Source organism: Stegastes partitus, unplaced genomic scaffold, assembly GCF_000690725.1.
Source record: "Stegastes partitus isolate 25-593 unplaced genomic scaffold, Stegastes_partitus-1.0.2 Scaffold320, whole genome shotgun sequence".
Classification (NCBI taxonomy): Eukaryota; Metazoa; Chordata; class Actinopteri; family Pomacentridae; genus Stegastes; species Stegastes partitus.
Window position 1 is genome coordinate 509,217 of NW_007578051.1, and position 17,408 is coordinate 526,624.

The 17,408-nt window shown below is 42.1% G+C and overlaps 1 protein-coding gene across 1 annotated transcript in view; it reads right to left on the bottom strand.

Moving 5' to 3' along the window:
• slc45a4a (solute carrier family 45 member 4a) overlaps positions 1-17,408 on the bottom strand; it is a 62,533-nt gene that overhangs the window by 25,644 nt on the left and 19,481 nt on the right. The window contains exon 3 of the mRNA XM_008283596.1: positions 14,214-15,583. Coding sequence (XP_008281818.1) covers positions 14,214-14,541 — 328 coding nt within the window. The 5' untranslated portion in view covers positions 14,542-15,583. The remainder of the gene's footprint in view (positions 1-14,213; positions 15,584-17,408) is intronic.

A 17,408-nucleotide genomic window follows, 5' to 3' on the forward strand; every position in this document is an offset into this window, starting at 1 on the left:
AATGTGTTTGGGCCTTTGGTTTGCACGTAAACGAAGGCACACGTCACCGAAAATGATCATATCTGAAAACTCCAGCCACAGTGGAGATTTGGAAAAACTCCGTCTTTACGTTTGCATGTAGGCAGGAGGAGACGGAGTTTGACGTCACAGTATGCGACAAAAGCGTCATCAGTGTCATATGTGTGCGACCATGTTTACAGTTTGGCTGCTGTGATAGAAACAGACGCTGTCTTACTTGTTTTGTCCTCTAACACCACATTCAGGAGTAGCTCCACTTCTCTGTCGGTCTAAACAAACAACCCTCGCCTCCTTATTGTTGAAGTAACAGGAAGTAATTTGTGCAATTCGTTGTTGTGTTTTTTCCAGGGTTCTGATTGGCTAGCATGGCTTTATGCTTCTCGTTACACTGCCCCCTATAGGTTTGGCAGCTCATAGCAGCTCTTAACGACGTGTTTATGCGGGTTTGTATAAATGAAGACTTTTTTCTGAAAAAGATCTGGTGTGAACAATGTTATTTTTGAAAATGTAGATCTGATTTCGTAAATACCCGGCTATGTGTGAACGTGGCCTAAGTGTAGCGCTGTGATAGACTGACGACCTGTTCCTGTTTTTACAGTTTCTTTCTATGATAAATTGTCTAATTTTGGCAATTTAAAAAAAAACAAAAAAAAAAACCGACATGCCTTTCAAACACGCCAGCAAGTTTTAAGAGTTCAGAGGGTTAATTGGTTCATTTGTGGTGAATCTACATTTTCATATTTATTGCTGTGTGGAAAAAAAACCCTATAAAACATCAAAATAAATATTCAATCAAGTTCACCGAGGCTCTGTAAATGTTGCGCTAACAGCTTTCGACTGAACCATCCTGCAGACGCGTGTGAAACCAAACGCTGCCGAGAAAATGGCAAAAAGGTACCAGCTTGTGCTACCAGCTGAAATGAGCTCAGCCAACATTTATGCTCACAGGGACCGTAGTGGGGAAGAAAGAAAAGGACCGAGACGATCGGGGAGACGGGAGTGAGTCATAGTGCTTCCCAGCAGCGAGAGATGGTGAGAACATCAATCATACGACGGGCACACACAGTACCAGCACCGAGACACGCTCAAGTAAGTGGAGACACGAGGTACGCAAGCTGCACAGCCAAGGTCATGACGAACAAAGTGCCAAACCGAGCGAAATACAACAAGCTGATAATTCAATCATTGCAGAAAAAGGAACAATAGATAGAAAAAAAATCTCTTGAATTTGTACCTGAATGAGTGTAGCTTCAAGCAGCTTAGTTTGTACAGACGGTTAGTAATTTAGCGTGCATGCATCGTTACATATCGTCATTCTTTTAAAGGATGATGGGCTTTAGTCTACGCACACGCTCGCAAATCTGCTTAATATTGAGTGGAATCTGGTCTAAGAATCACTCGCTCGGTTCATTTTAACACAGAAAAGAGTAGATAATATCCTGTGAGTGTGGCTGCACGTAGCGGGCAAAATCCCCCACCATCAGCCCTCTAAAAGGTGGCATTAAAATAGCATGAAGCCTGCATGTATGAGCACACATACACACTCACAGCTGCTTCTAGTCAGCAGAGTTATGTAACAGCACTGCAGTAAACTTGCTGCCTCCTACTGAGACAGAGAGAGAGAGAGGCGGGGAGAAATTTACACCAAGAAGGAAGTTTTACATATGAAATGTGAATCCCTATTTGCAAACATCCGAATGTATTTGCTCTGTACATTTCAATGTTTCTACCATCTGCCAAGCACATGAATACATGGCCATATGTGATTCGCAGCAGGGAGGTCAGTCTCCGGCTGGGATAGACCTATCATGAACAGGAAGCTCGAGCCAGCACCGCTCGCTGCCCTTTCACGACCGAAGAAGCGATCGATAAAGCCAATCAGCAGTGACCGGCCAGTAATCTTATGTAATCACCAGCACAGTAGGTTAGCCGTGTTGTGAGGGGACATTTCAGTGATTCTTGTCAATTCAGAATGTCAGAAATGAGCAGGTTTGGTTTGTAATGTGCACATTTAAATCCGTTTCTCTGGTATAACGTCTCAACAATCTGAAGCAATATTTGATGCAGTCGGTATATTGACCTGTGGCCGCCAATCACCTGGGAAATAACTCAAAGATTTCAGTGTGGAGACAAACAACATTCAACAATAAGCAGAAAAGGACCAGAGCTTGTTGAGCTGAAGGCCACATTCAGAGACAACAACTCCTGGATCCATACTGGAGATGAACTGAAGTAACAGAAGCTAATAAATTAGAATGAAAATAAACAGTGCAAGTATTAATTGGTAAAAATGACCACAGCAGTGAAACCTTCATGTTTTTCATAAAGTCAGTGTTTGTTAGTGTGTGTAGAGTCTCTGACGGTCCCTCTCTGGTTATATATTACTCCTCTAAAAACTAATCTCTCACCAGTAAAATTATATATTTAGAATTATTGTCCGTGAAAATCGTCTCTTCGTGCTTTAAAATGACTGAAATGTAACCACTGCCTCCTTCAGAATGTGTAGACCCATGAAGTCCCTGCCTCTTCCTCCACCTAACCCTTCACTGTTCGCTGCAGGTCGAGCACACCAGCTCACCTACAAGTCTGCTCAATTACAGCAAAACTACCCCATATGGCAAGTTGCTATATTAGAAAAGGTAAAGGGTTACCTACAACTCAATGGGTCACAAGTAGAGATCAAGTTTTAGTGTTTTTATTAGTCCCCATTTGATTGCATTTACTTCAAGTACAGTCCAGACATTATCATCAAAGCAGTGTATGTGCTTGACAACTAATTAGCTTTGCAACACATTAAGAAAAAAATTGCTTTTCTGCATCCAAGCTGTGCCTCATTGTTACGCAGGTGGTCAGAAACTGTCTCAAATGTAGTGTGGATACCGCAGGGTGGACTGTGGCCCCAAAAGAGATCCGCTGCAGTACCTGGTTGTTCCACCAGATGGAGCCTCTTGCAGTTTAATGCTGTAGCGACCAGAGGAGGCGGTCGCTCGGACTGTGGGCAGTTTAGGTTGGGAAGCAGAGAATAATGTGGGAGTTTATCCAGCAAAGGGCCATGACAAAGACTCCTGTGATGTTTAATGTTCTCCGGCCAAAGGTAGCGTAATTAATACAATGCATCCCGCTACATCTCTGACTCGGCAAACAAAGGACTGGTGCCGATGCCAATCAGTTAAAAAACGTCCTGTGATGTGATCTTGGTCCGTGAAGTCAGCTCGTGACATTCCTCGTCAAGACGGATTTGATATGATGCTTTGATTGCCGTTATCGTGTCGGTAATGTCAGATAAGGGCTCCTGGATTCTTGTTTTGCAAGTTCGGAAATGAAAAGAGAACTTGTCTCTTCCTATAAAATAACAGAAAATCAGTTTGGCGGTAAAGTCAGATGCGACACACCGCCGCATTTACTCGGTTATATCATGCCTAGTTACTGTTGTAAAACCTCACTTTGTTCAGATTTTAGATTACACAAGCGAATGGAGACCATAAAAGTAAAGCACAGAGCAAAACACTGTAAGCTTTAGCACTTTCCAAGAAAAAGATTTTGTAATGTTTTTGACAGTAAACAAGCAAATGTGGCACCACCAGTCATCTGACAACCGCCCACTACGGTAGCTTTACAACTTTTGAACTTAAATAACTCCCACCTTCATCATTCCAGCCAGATAAATGACTGCATAGGATTAATCTGTCAGTATTCATCCATCCATCCATCCTCTCATTAATATACTGTCAAAGTCAGTGAGAGACAGCAGATGTTTTTCTACTCTCCTTTATAAATACGCACCCACACAAAAAAACACACATGCGCCCAAAATTACCCTGAGGCCAGCCATTACTGATGTGCTCGCTGGCTGCTATTAGGCCTGTGTGTGTGTTTGTGTGTGTCGTGCTGTTAGGTTTTATAGATTTTCAAGTCAGTTTGACTGACTGCAGCGTGTTATAGCTGTTTTGAATTTTATGAAATATAAACAGATGTCGAGTAGAAAAGAAACACGAAAACAAATAATTCAGAACTGTGTGTGCTGCATTGATTCAATTTTGCGGCTTGTACTTAAGACTTGTCGTGCTAACAAATCTATTTTTTGCATGGCATCCTTTTATGACCGTAAAAAAATGCTAAGTGAATTATTTCCTGCTCTGATTTGCCAGTCAGGATGTAGTTCTGCTCCATCAGTTGACCATGTGTAAGAAGGACAATCTGATTCATTTTTACGTCACATCGTGTCAATACCACTGCGATGTTCTGAACAAGCTGCAGGTGTGGTGTTAATGCACTGTGGGTGATGTTTTCTCATCTGATTTCCTTCCACGTTGGGCTGGAGGCCACGTGAATCTTGTTAAACAAAACATTTGTGATGGCAGCTTAACAACCTGCACATTTGACTTATTACAGCAACACATGGCCGCTCCATCTGGCTGTTTAGAGTCATTTAAATTCACAGGTATTTGATTACAGGTCTGGGTATTTTCTAAATTGCTAAACCAACACTTTAACCCTCTTAACCCAACAACCTGCTGGTTAAAATGTCACCTTTTGGATTTTCAACTTTCTGGCAGTCCTTTAATTTAAACATGTGAGAAATGTGATATTTTATCAGCATCACTTTATTCTACATTTGCAATAACGTGATTCTGGAAAAAATAAATAAAATTATGTGAACTTCAGCACAAACACCAGTCACGTGACTATAATTCAGGGGCTTTTCAGCTGAACTGTATGCAGCGTTTAACCAGAGTATGTAAGTAGTACTATATCGGTTGCTTGTAGAGACACCTTTTTTTCAATATTTTTAGCATTTATTATACTGGAAGGAATTCCAATTTTGTTTGAAAATTACTGTTCAAAATTGTTTCCATAGAGGTGCACGACTTCACATTGCAGTGAAAAATAATGAGGCCACAGTGATTCAAAATATGACTGGAGCAAAAAAAATGCTTGAGGTTTAGAGGCTCAGACTACTTATTTAGCATTTAAAGTTGCATAAACACCTTTAGTATTTGGTTTATTCATGCATCGGTAAACAACTATAACTCCTCCTGTAGGCACCCATATATGCATGCAGATAAACAGATAAACATTTAATATTTTAACTTTTTAATTTGATTTTTTAAAAAAAAACTATTTACATAAAGTGTGGTTTTTGTGTATTTTATCATCCTGCAAACCAAACGCCCTCCGAGGATCAGTTAAAGTAGCGCTTGACTGAAATGAAAATCAATCTAATGAGCATAATCTTTGTCCGCAGTCCCAGTTTAAAGAATGTGCTTCCCCTGATGTTTCTTTGTCCCTCGTCATCACCTGAGAGCTTGTTTGTTTTTGATGACTTCACCTCCCTGGAGAGGGAGGGCTGGGAGCAATGTGCTGACAAACAAATACACACACACACACACACACACATATTCAGTACTGCATTCCTCACATATCTTACACTAATAGCGAGCACATCCCCAGCTTATAGCCAGTTGCACGAAAAAAAAAAAAGCATGCACACCCATATGGACGCGCATAATGCGGCTTTGTCTTAAAGACTAAAGTATTTGCTGACTCTGCATTTCCTCAAAATGGCAAACAGAGACCCGTGGATGTAACCTGTGCTGCAGTTCTGATTATTACACAACCCTCTCGGCGACCCCCTCGTGGTCCGCAGACCACAGTGTGAGAACCGCAGTCACCGAACTGCTGTGTTTCACTGACATCAACAATAATATTAAGTCTTTCCGAACCACATTTGTTTGTTTGTGTGCACAGTGACGACTTCAACGCATGAAGAAAGTTACTGCAGCGATGACTTCAAACACTATAAATAGGGAGGCTTTAAATAACCAACGAGACTGACATGTCAGTCTCTCGGTGTCGCTGTCTCTCTGTGGCGACAGGAAGAAGTGTAAAAAGATAACTGAAGGCGGAAGATTGTGGTTAAAAGGCCTCGCAGGCTGGCAAGAATGCAATTTACACCGTCGCTTTCTTCTGCTTCTCACTTTGTCTCTATATAGATGTTCCTGCCCACGTATTTCATCCAGATAAATAGCCATGTCTTCCACCTGCTGCAAATATTTTAACCCTCTGAACCCCAGAACAGGCTGGCGAGTTTGAAAAGCATTATGTCTTTTTTTTTTTATTACAAAATTACACCAATTATTAGGGCCGGAAACTGCAAAAACTGAAAAAATAGTTGGATTATTTTTGGTTTTGTCTGAAAAATTAACCACATCTAAGCCTAAATTCTGGATATTTCATTAAAATTACTTTATTCTACATCTCTCATTTAGCAAAATGTACAATTTATACCCATCAGATTTGTGAAAAAAATAGAATTCTGCTCTTCTCAGTGCAACCAAGAAACCACGAGCGACTCGGCTGCAATCAACAGTCAAGTGACAAAAACTCAGGCACCTTTTGGTTGAACTGCAGGCAATGCTTACACAGAACAGAGAGGAGACGGACGGGAATCTTTAAAAATATAAGTATTAAAGCATTTTTAGTACGCAGAGCCACCATTTTTGTCCAGTATTGGTAAAAACTACTGGCACTTGAGGAAACGTTGTACATGTTGATTTAAGGTTAATTCCATTTTTGTAAAATAACCAGAGAAATTTAAGTTTTGCCTCTTCTTTTTTTTGTTTTTTTGGTGCTGTTTCCATAGAGGTGCAGGACTTCATATTGCAGTGAGCAAAAATGTGAGAAGAGCAAAAACAACAACAACAAAAAAAAACCCGCCAGAAATTGGAGTTCAAAGGGTTAAAACTAAAGATCTTCTATCCATCCACCTCCCTGACCCTCCATCTACTCTGTCCCATGAATGATTTGGTAAGATTATGGTGATTAGTCACTGTGACATCAAGCCAGTCATTTATGTAACCCCACATTACGCCGTCTGCAAGGTCATCTGCTAGATTAGACCAGCCAACATGATGGGATCACTCAGTGGATTAGGTTACCTGGCACGCTAGTATAAACAACACACGATAAAGCTGATTTACTGCACAATAAATAGCAAGGGATGCTTCATGCTGTAGCGCAACCAGAGGCTACAAGCTACCATCTAGCCACCATGACATACGTGAAACCCGAGCAATTTAGAAGGCACATTTCACGAAGGAGATTTGCCAACGTGCACATTGCTAACAGTGGCAGTGTCACATTTCACAAATTACTGTCATTGACAAATTGCAAAATCTGCAAGTCTTCCTGTGAAGAAATGATCTCAGGTTGACAATAACAGCCTGCGTGTGGGGAATTTGTGTAATGTAATGTATTGCATTGCAAGATGTAAAAGTAATTTAGTTTGGTATGCAAGTATATAAAGATTTATGGAGTTGCAGGAATTAGATGAAAGATGAATGCAACGAGCAGCACCTTTCAGCCGAACAACCTGAATGAATACAAGGATCTTTATTGTCGGATTGGAGTAATCTCCTTTAGTAAAGCCAAGAAGGCCTCCAAAGAACAATGCTGAAGAACTGCCAGCTCTGGGTACCGCACTGGTGCCATCTAAAGCTAATCAATCAAAATAAACAGATTACCAGTAGGACTAATGGTTGAAGAGAAAGTTCTGGGTCGCTGCTCCTCAGTCTATTTCAACCCATTTCCAAAAGAAGTAGGAAAAGTGTTGATATCTTGATAGAGGACAGAATAACACTGAACAAACCTTTGATTTGTACCAAATACAAGCTGAAATTGTAAGAAAATAAGACAAATAAATACTTTTTTTTAGGATGCATTAGTTGATGAAAGTGAAGATTGTTGCAGTTCAGTTAAAACAAAACCTCTAGATTTAGTATTAGGATAATGACTGCTGTAAGCCCAACTCACTCATTATCACAGAACCATAATCTCTGCTGCTGTAATATGAAGTATTCACTTAATTCTGAGGCACTCCCTTGTATCTGCAGGTGTTTCACTGTGACGCAAGCTCTCTGAGTCTGATTACATCCATAATCTGACATTAGTGGAACCCTCTCCACGACTCTTTTTACAGATAATTCCACCGTTCTGCTGTAAATACGGAGCCGCAGCAGCTGAACGAGAGCGACAAAGGCAGAGATACTTTTGTTGGTCTGTTGACAGCTTTGTTTTTCCCCTCTAATTTGTCCTCCGTCAGTATCATGATGCTTTAACAGCTTCCTCTGTGTCACTCTGAGCTCAGTTCTGAGAAAGCTTGTTATGTAATGTGCCGAGCTCACAACCAAAAAGAACGACACCACACTGTCTGTGCCCGTCGCCTCCTCTCCTCCTCGATCCCCAACTCTCCCCCTTCCACGGCTCCCCTTTCCCTCCAACTGCTCCCTCCTTTTTCACCTTATCATCTTTCCTAATCCCCCAATGTCTCCTTCCCTCTTATCTCACTTTTAACTGCATTAAGTCATTAGGTGGTGTTCCCACTGAGGGTGACTTTCACCGAGGACAACGACTGAGATATATCTGGAGGACAAACAGAATAAATCAAAGCACGGGAAGGAAAATCGGTCTAAAGCTCCCTGTGTGGCAGCTTAAAGGCCATGAAAAATCAGCCACAATTGCACAGTCCTGACAGCTTTGAAGTTCAGACATTAAACTTTTAATAAATGACTTGTAATTTAACTTTCATTGCTGCCTTTCATGGTCATTTCACAGAAAAATATTCACATTTTCAAGAGTTTTAAAATGATTTAGTCCACTATTTATGCCTAACATACACTGATTTATTGGGTCAGTTGAGTCAGATCAGAGGACAACACAACAAACGACAGGTAAAGGCGGTTATCAGCAGAGCAAAGCATCTTCTCACACTGAAACACATCGATTTTTTTACAATAGCAGCGTATCGATGACAGCGTGGAAACAATGTGACTTTGTCAAAGAGGTCGAGAAATATGACCCAAATCTGCAGATCAGCTCATAGTTCAGCTGTCTGGCCAACAGCTTTATGGTTTTGGTTCAGTCTCTGCACTTTTATAGCGTCATTACTGGTTGCAAGAAAGCATGTTTTCAGCAAACAACCTCAAAAACAAACCCACTGCGCATTACCTGCTCTGCACCGAACGGGAGACGGACATATAGTGGAGCCTTTAGCGGCTAGTTCGAGATTTTTTAAGTGTTGGTAGAAACCATCAGAGCTACATTTTACAATTTACAATTTACTGTGATTAGACAGATTTTTCCTTTTTTGCTAAATTAAATATGATGATTACAAAAATCATGGAAAGAGTATTAATTCTCTTTTTTTAATCTACATCAGTGACCATTTTTTTTTTAGCTCCAGCTACAATACCAGACAAAGCATATTGTGTATTTAGACTAAATGCAGAGTCACTGTCGTCATGTGACACGAGGTGCCAACTCTGATTGGCTATAACCTTTTATCACCTCTACTGGTCGTTAAAATTCAATGTTGTTTCCATAGAAGATGAATCCTAGATTTTACACGCAGCACATGGGAGCAGTGTCATTAACCGATGACGTGCAGCGAGCCTTAAGATTTGTAAATTACGACAACCTGTGCAGCTTCATCAGTTTCATCCAGACTTTCTGTCGCTGAGCAAGAATGTGACACCAGCACCATCATTAAATAAACTGGCTGGCATTTTGCGAAAGACACTCAAATAAGAAGATCGATACCACTCTCACATTTAAGTTAAATATGAAGCTAGAGCCACTGGACGATTGGATTAGTTTAGGAAACAGACCGGAGGAAGCTGGCAGTCTGGTCTCACTATTTCTTGGCAAACTGAAAATGGTTTCCAGACATTACGCAAAGTCACGCTCATCTCCATCCAGCTCTGTACCTCCATGACTTTTCCCTTCTCAGCAGCCAGATATGAGAAAGGCTTTTTATCTTTGCATCAAACTCTATTTCAAACAATGCACTATTGCAGAAGCACCGGATGTATTTGAATTATGGTGCAAGTAAGAGATGTGGACATGGCCGAGCTCTGGATCCGGGCTACAGCAGATATGGAGCTTTAAAGTTTTTGCTGTGTAAAAATACTAAACTTAGTTAAAGTTGGAGAGAGATAAACACGAGAAACACGAGAAACATGAGAAACGTGGACTGTAAACTCTGCAGAGTTAGTTGGAGGAAAGAATTTCCAACAAATTAGGTGTCAACTCCGACTTGTCCACACAGTCTCGGCCCAATTTGGTCCCATCAGCTTTGACGCCTAAATTATAAATAAAACTGGCTCAACAATCTCAATATGCGTTGCTGCCTTTGGGGGAAAAAAAAAAAAAAAAAGCCTGCGTCTCCTTGTATGAGAACAGAAAAGAGCTCGGCATGCTCTCCACACCAGACCTTGTAAGGTAGAGGTTTCTTATCCGTTCTGTGCGTTGTGTAAATATGGGCTCCTTGACCACACTGTGTCTGCTGCACACACACATTCAGACACACACAGTCTCTCTTTCTCTGACCCCAATGTTGTGGGCTTGCAAACACAATGGTTTCACTCAGGGTGAGCCAACCAGCCAGCTTACCGGCTATCCAGCTAATTCCAGCAGCTACAGTGGGTCTCCAGCATGCATGGAGCTTTAACTACCTATAGGGGGGTCAATATTTGTTATCCAAAAACTTGGAGCTCTGCCCACAGTTGGCGGGAGGTTTGTTTTCAACTCGCTATGTCTGTTAACGGGCTGAAAACATGAATGAATCTGCACAAAAACAACCTCTGTGTGCAGCAGTTGGATGTAAAGGGGGTGAGAAGAAACGTAGTCGGGGTTGTTTCACAACTTCTAAATGGATTCACGTGGCAAGACATCACTTTCTCACCCAACAGATGATCCAAAATGCATTTTCCTCTTTCAAGTCTGCGTTTTTTTCAACTTTGTTTGTTCCGTCAGCAGTTTTTCAACTCTTGTTACAAAAGGTCCTGTCAACACTTTACAATGGTGTTTCATGAGAAGAATTGTTTTGGTCCACATGGGATTTTATTTTACCGCACTTGGCCACCCAGACAAACAAGGCTGTGGCGACACACCATATGAGGGTCTATTAATACATCCATGGTGCCAATCGGCACACAGAGGAAAGAGGAAAAGACTCCATCACAGGCTGAACCATACATGCTGTTCATTTCAGTTTGGACCCAAACCATCCAGAACCTGGTATGGTACAGAAGCAGCTGTGTCCAAACATTACAGAGACTATAAAATCTTTGCAAAATGCCACCTGCAAGAGACAGATTTTTTGCTATGTGTAACATTAAATGAATCACTCATAGCCATCCATTTACAGACAATTATTGGTGTTTGGTATCATAAGAAGCCAACTTTCTGCCACCTGCCCTGGACCAAATTGGACGAAACTAACAAGCTGGTGAACAAAGTGGATCCTAACCTTTAAACTAACCAAACAGACCAAACAGGAGTTAGGAGGAAAGCAATATTTGCACCTATATTCCTCAAGTGGCCAGAAACACAACTTCAAACGGACCCTCTGGACCCATTTATACACATTCTTACTCACTGTGGGCTCATTTTTTCAATGCAGCATAAAGTCCTGCCCCTCTATGGAAACAGCACAACCAGGACTAGAAGGAGAGACAACTCAAGAAATGTTTTCCATACATCATAGCAAAAGAAGAAAAAATTAAGTTACTGAAATTGCAGGGTACTGAAAGTGCCCACAAGTATTATCAATGCCAATAAGTCCCAGAATTTTCGACACCTGACTGTAAGATGCTGCAGAGTCAGTCATGGCGTCATGGTTTTACAGAATGTGGTTGGTACGAACATACTTTCTGTAGCTAATACAGTGAACTTAATAAAGTAGCACAATTTCAAGCTTCAGTTTGGTTAATTTTCCAGACAGAACCGCACGTTGCACATGATTAGGTCAAGGACTGTTGGAAAGCTGAAAATCCGATGATTGTTTGGGTTTTACAGTTTCTGTTTTGGATAAATGGTGCCATTTTGGTGATGCTTGTAAATTGCTGCCGTAGGGATTTGGGGCTTGGATGGCTGATTACAGCTTCCGTGTTTGCAGGATGTGTAGATAAGCAACTTTTTGCTAGATGTTAAAATGTTATGTTTGCAGATTATTCAAATATTAAAGAGTTTTTCTTTTTTTCTATCCCAAGCTTGGTGTTGATTGTCCTGTAATCTGAACTGATCCGATATCTCAACACATTTCAGGCACAGTCATGTAAATGCGTGGGCGTCCTAAAGCATGACGCTACTGATACAGCCCTTTTCTCAAGCAAGTTGCAAAGTGATTTAAAGAAAAGAAGCTATACTGACTTGCTGGAGTTCTGCTACGACTGAGAGCAACCCACTTTATAATTCATTTTGATGGAAGGCGACCTTCTCTAATTATGATCAGTGAAAAGGTCAGTCTGAAAGGCATTCAATTAGCCTGACAGGAACAACCTACATGACTGGATTAACTTCCTCTGCAGTGATGAATCACAGCGAGACGCCGAAGTCACCACTGTGTCTGCTTCAGTTTTATTTATTTCAGTGGACTAATCTGCAGCACTTGTACCTCCCGGCGGGTTCAAAATCTACTAAGAGGGGCTCAGACATATCTTGATCTCAAAAAATAGGCTAGGGCGGCTAAATCACGGCTAAAATTGGAACACAAAACATGCAGCAACACGCCTGTCTGATGCTACCACAGGAGAGAAGCCTGAAATAGCGCGACAGTAATTATGTTAAAAAGGTACAGATCGTTTCCATGATCCGCTATAGCACAACAAACCACTCCTCTGCATTAAACTACACTTCCTTTTAACCACCAGCATTTGGCAGATTTGTCCTTAAGACAATGTTTTGAAGCCAGGTTCCCCACGGCGGCTCATCCTGGGTGAGCCAGCCAGGAGTCATGGTGGCCACAGAGTGACCTCCAGCTCGTGTTGTCTTGGTTATGTAAGAAAGGAGATCGCACTACGTCACTGAGGGGGGAACCGGGCATTTGGAGAGGAAAAAGAAGACGCAAGAGAGAAGAGGAGGGGGACTGCATGGGAAATTGCTTTGAATTATAAATAATGTTATGGCTCTTTCAGCCTTTTATCTCCCTGCTTCTCACTCTCATGTCCCCCCCTCTTTTCTTCCTCTCCTTCTTTTCACTCTTCACACCCTAAAGGCTCCAGTGCACTCCAGACTGAATCGGACTTGGCGTATTTTCAGAAACTGTCAAAGACGACACTGGGTGCAGATGTCAGTATGCTCGGTGTGACTTGAGGTCTCTGCATGTGTGTGTGTGTCTTTGTGCATGCGTGCTGTGAGTCACAGCGCAAGCCAGCTAATCTCCAAGCGGATCTGGAGGAAGTCCATTGGAACAAGGTGAACAGGAGTTGGGATACATGCCCGGACCTTTTAGCTGTCAAGGTGTCTTCTTAAAAGGCACAACAGCATCAGGACAGAGAACAAGACTCTCCGTTCCCTTGCGAGCTGGATTATGTTCACAAGTGCTTCACATGATACATATTCTTACTACAAGGATGCAATTTCATACCTCAGATTCTAGCCAAATATGTATTTTGATCCATGCATCCTCCTCGCTGAGACGATTTGCAGCTTTTCCCTTTTTTACATAACAATAATTAGAAAATCTTTCCGACAGTGAGCAGGACAAAAATAGACATTTGAAGACATAAAATTGGGCTTTTCTAACCTTCTATTTATGAAACAATTGATAAATTATTTTAAAAATTGGCAAAAAAGGGTTACTCAGTAATGAAAACAGTCATTATCTGTAGCCCAAGTAGCCAAGAAAACATGTGAACTGAATATGTTTTCACACAGAAAGGGGAAACTAAACAGATCTGACACTTCTGCATCTTCACAAGTATTCACATGCAGAAACAAAATAATTAGGGAAGGCCAAAAATATTTCTGCCTGAAGATATTTTAACTGTGAATAATACAGGCACAGTATTAGGTCTAGCAGCTTGCAAAAAAAAACCAACAATCTTTCAAATTTAGGCACAAGAAAGACTGCAGGTAAGATAAGGATTAAGCAGTAATGAATTTAATTGTCAGTTGCAGCCCTTGTTTTGTTGCTGCTGCTGGTTTATGAAGTCAGCCTCACCAAAAAGCCAATTAGGAGCCGGTTAGGTGAGGATTAACTGCCTTTCTTTGTTTTCTCAGGGTGAGAGGGTGCAGGCAGCAGGAACAAAGTGGGATGATGCAAAAGATTGGTCAGAATATGACTTTATAGTCTTTGTTTGAGTGTGAAGCTATGGTGTTTTCATGTAAACACTGATTAGATGGACTCTACTCACCTATTTGCAGCAGTACGGGCGTGACCAGCGCCGTCTCCATGGCGTAGCAGAACTCCCGGCCGAACATGACGGCGCCGTGCATCACCCATCTCTTCAGTGGGATGCCTTCGATGGATCCTTCGCTTGCCGACTCCTCTCCTCCTCTGCGTCCTCCTCCTCCCCCGCCGCCGCCGCCGCCTCCTCCCGATCCATCCGTCTCGCCTCCCGCTCCTCCTTTCTCCTCGTCCGAGCCCGATGCGGTGGAGTTTTTGGCGTTGACCCCGCCAACCAGAGATCCGACCTGCATAGCGTCAGCCTCTGTGTTCTGGGGAGGCATGGTGGAGGGCATGCACGCGACGAGAAAACAAGCGCACCCTTCGAGTACACAAATCTGTGAGCAGTGATGTGTGGCTTACCAGAGAGGAAAAAAAACAACACTTCCCTGCTTCCACAAAATGCTTGTGTGGAGTTACTTTAAAACTAGTAGTGACTTCCTAGAAGTAACTTCATTACAATCTTTACAAGTTACGAATTGCAACCTGTTGTTATAAAGTTATTACATCTATTAGTCAAGTGCTCAAGACACGATGGAGTGCTAATAACACTAGAATAAGAACTGTAACAGATAGTGTCCCAGCATGCGAGGTATTAAAGTTTATCTAAAACTGGGTCCTGCTAAAATTAACAAAAGGCTTAATGAATGAAGAAAAACTGATCCGAAATTTCCAGATCTTTTACAGTGAAGAAAACAAAGCCCCCCACCAAAAAAAAAAATAAATCAATCAGCTGTCCTCTAAACAAGGTGTCCTCCAAAAAAAAACAAAAAACACTGCAACTTCAAACTTGTTAATCCTCCTCGAAAAAAAAAAAATCAGCTTTTCCCAAGGCTTGTAGAAAAATCTCCCAAAAAAATAAAGGAAGCAGTTGAATTTCACAGGAAGAGTGAGCGGTACATTCCAAGAGTGACTTTGTGCATTTGCTTTCTTTGCGTGTGCGTTTTGTCAGGTGTGTGAGATACTGCCTGGAAAACTGTGTCAGCTTTATTTGGTATGACAGTGTGTTGTGCGTCCGTGTGCGTGTGTGTGTGTTTGTGTGTGTGTGTGTGTATGTGTGTGTGTATGTGGCAGGTGTTTATGGCTTTTTTGTCATTGAGGTTTCCTCCTCGTTTTCTTTTTTTTTTTTCTCCTTTCCTTTACTGTCTATTACAAGCAGTAAAAATCCATATAGAAGACCATTCGGTGAGTTCCAGAGTCATTTTGTGTATGGAGGGCTGGATGGCGGTGTGGGTGGGGGCGAGCAGGAGGCCGCTGGGGGTGGGGGGAGGAGGAGGAGGGCAGGCGGCGACGGTGGGCGGAGCTCCTCTGAAAATCCCCATCGATTGGCTGATCAATCTGGAGGAGAGCGACGGCAGGACGCCAAGAGACAGAAGAGGGAAAGAAAACACACCAGTGAGTTACAGCGACTCGACTTACATACTGACTTGACATAACGCGTCTCAAGTGTGTCCACATGGACCTGTGAGGTGAAGCAATGAGTGCATTTTCGGCAATTTAGCGTGCATCAGCTGACACAAGAAGAAGGAAAAAGAAGAAGCGGTTGTCTGAAAAGCTGATGCACATAAATGCTGGAAAAAGGAAGCTGAGGTTGAGTAAAAATCAGTGGCTGTGGGTGTTTTGATATGCATCTCGTGCCAGTTTTATACCCGCAGAGAAGGCTTGAAACAACCCAGAAATGTTGCCAGTCTAAGAGTTTGTGTTAGTTTTTCCTGCGTGTAGATCTTTAAACGATGAAATATGCTTGTGGTAACACCAGAAATAAATTTCTTGGTGCCTTTTTGTTCCACCAGAACATTCTGGTAGTAACTGTCCTGGTTATGGCTGAAATTGTTGTTAATTTTCGTACAATAGCATCTTTGCAATATTATAGTTCTGCTGTTAACATGTTCTATTTTTTTTTATCAGATTCCTGCAAGGTCGCTCGGTGGTTAGCATGGTCGCCTCGCAGCTAGAAGGTCGCTGGTTCGCGTGAGGACACCCGGGATCTTTCTGTGTGGAGTTTGCATGTTCTCTCCGTGCAGCGTGGGTTCTCTCCAGGTTCTCTGGCTTCCTCCCACAGTCCAAAAACATGCTGAGGTTAATTGGTGATTCTAAATTGTCCGTAGGTGTGTCCCCTGCCTTCAACCTGAGTCTGCTGGGATAGGCTCCAGCCCCCAGTGACCCTAGTGAGGATTAAGCCGTGTATAGATAATGGATGAATTGATGGTCCTGCAGCATTGTTCAGTCTAGTCCTTGCCTAGATTTTATCTTGACCGAAGTGGATGCCTGAATTTTCCTCTGGATCAATAAAGTATCTATCGATCTATCTATCTATCTATCTATCTTACACTGTGACTACTTTTTACATGGAAACCAATAAAAAGAAAACTTATAATCTATCAAAATGGCATCATTATAAGTGGGAAGATGCTGCTTTTTGTAATTCAGTGTTGTGAGCATGCAAACAACTTTTTTTTTTTTTTATCATGCTGTGCTCATGACTGAAATGTCAAAAGCCAATAACTCAAAACCTGAACGCGTTACAAAGAAATGTCTACATGGCCAGACGCCACAGGGGCAAAAGAGAAAAAAGTGTATTTATGTGCCTTGGGTGAACCAGCTGGCACATGTTTGAGTGCCGAGTTGTGTGAGAATACCAACATGCTGACAACACAAACTCACGCACACACACACAGATACACATTCTCTCCTATGAAAAGAGTCCATTTTTTAAAGAGTGTAACTGGCTCGAGCACATGATTCATCCGTGCAGACACTCGGACAGTCTTTGAAACTGGACTGGGGAGGGATGAAAGAATGCAATGTGCTTCATGAGATGAAACAATTTTTTTCGAATCGGGCTACTGTTTCAAACAGAGGGCTTGTGTGTGTGTGTTGTGAGGAGAAACAGCAGATAGATGGGAGGAAGGAGAAAGAGGAGAGGCATGATACGAGGTTAACAACACGCCTCACAGAAAGAGAGAAAAACAGTCTGCATGGAAGTTCGACACGATTTCCCACAGAGTTAAATTCCAAAGTGTGTGTTTTTGTGCGCTGCTGGATTATAACCCGCGGAGACGGCACGTTTCGTCACACCCAACACACACTAATGCTGGCCACGTGAACAACACGCCACATCATAACAGTGCTAAGACCCTCATCAAGCCTCTTAGGGAGAGAA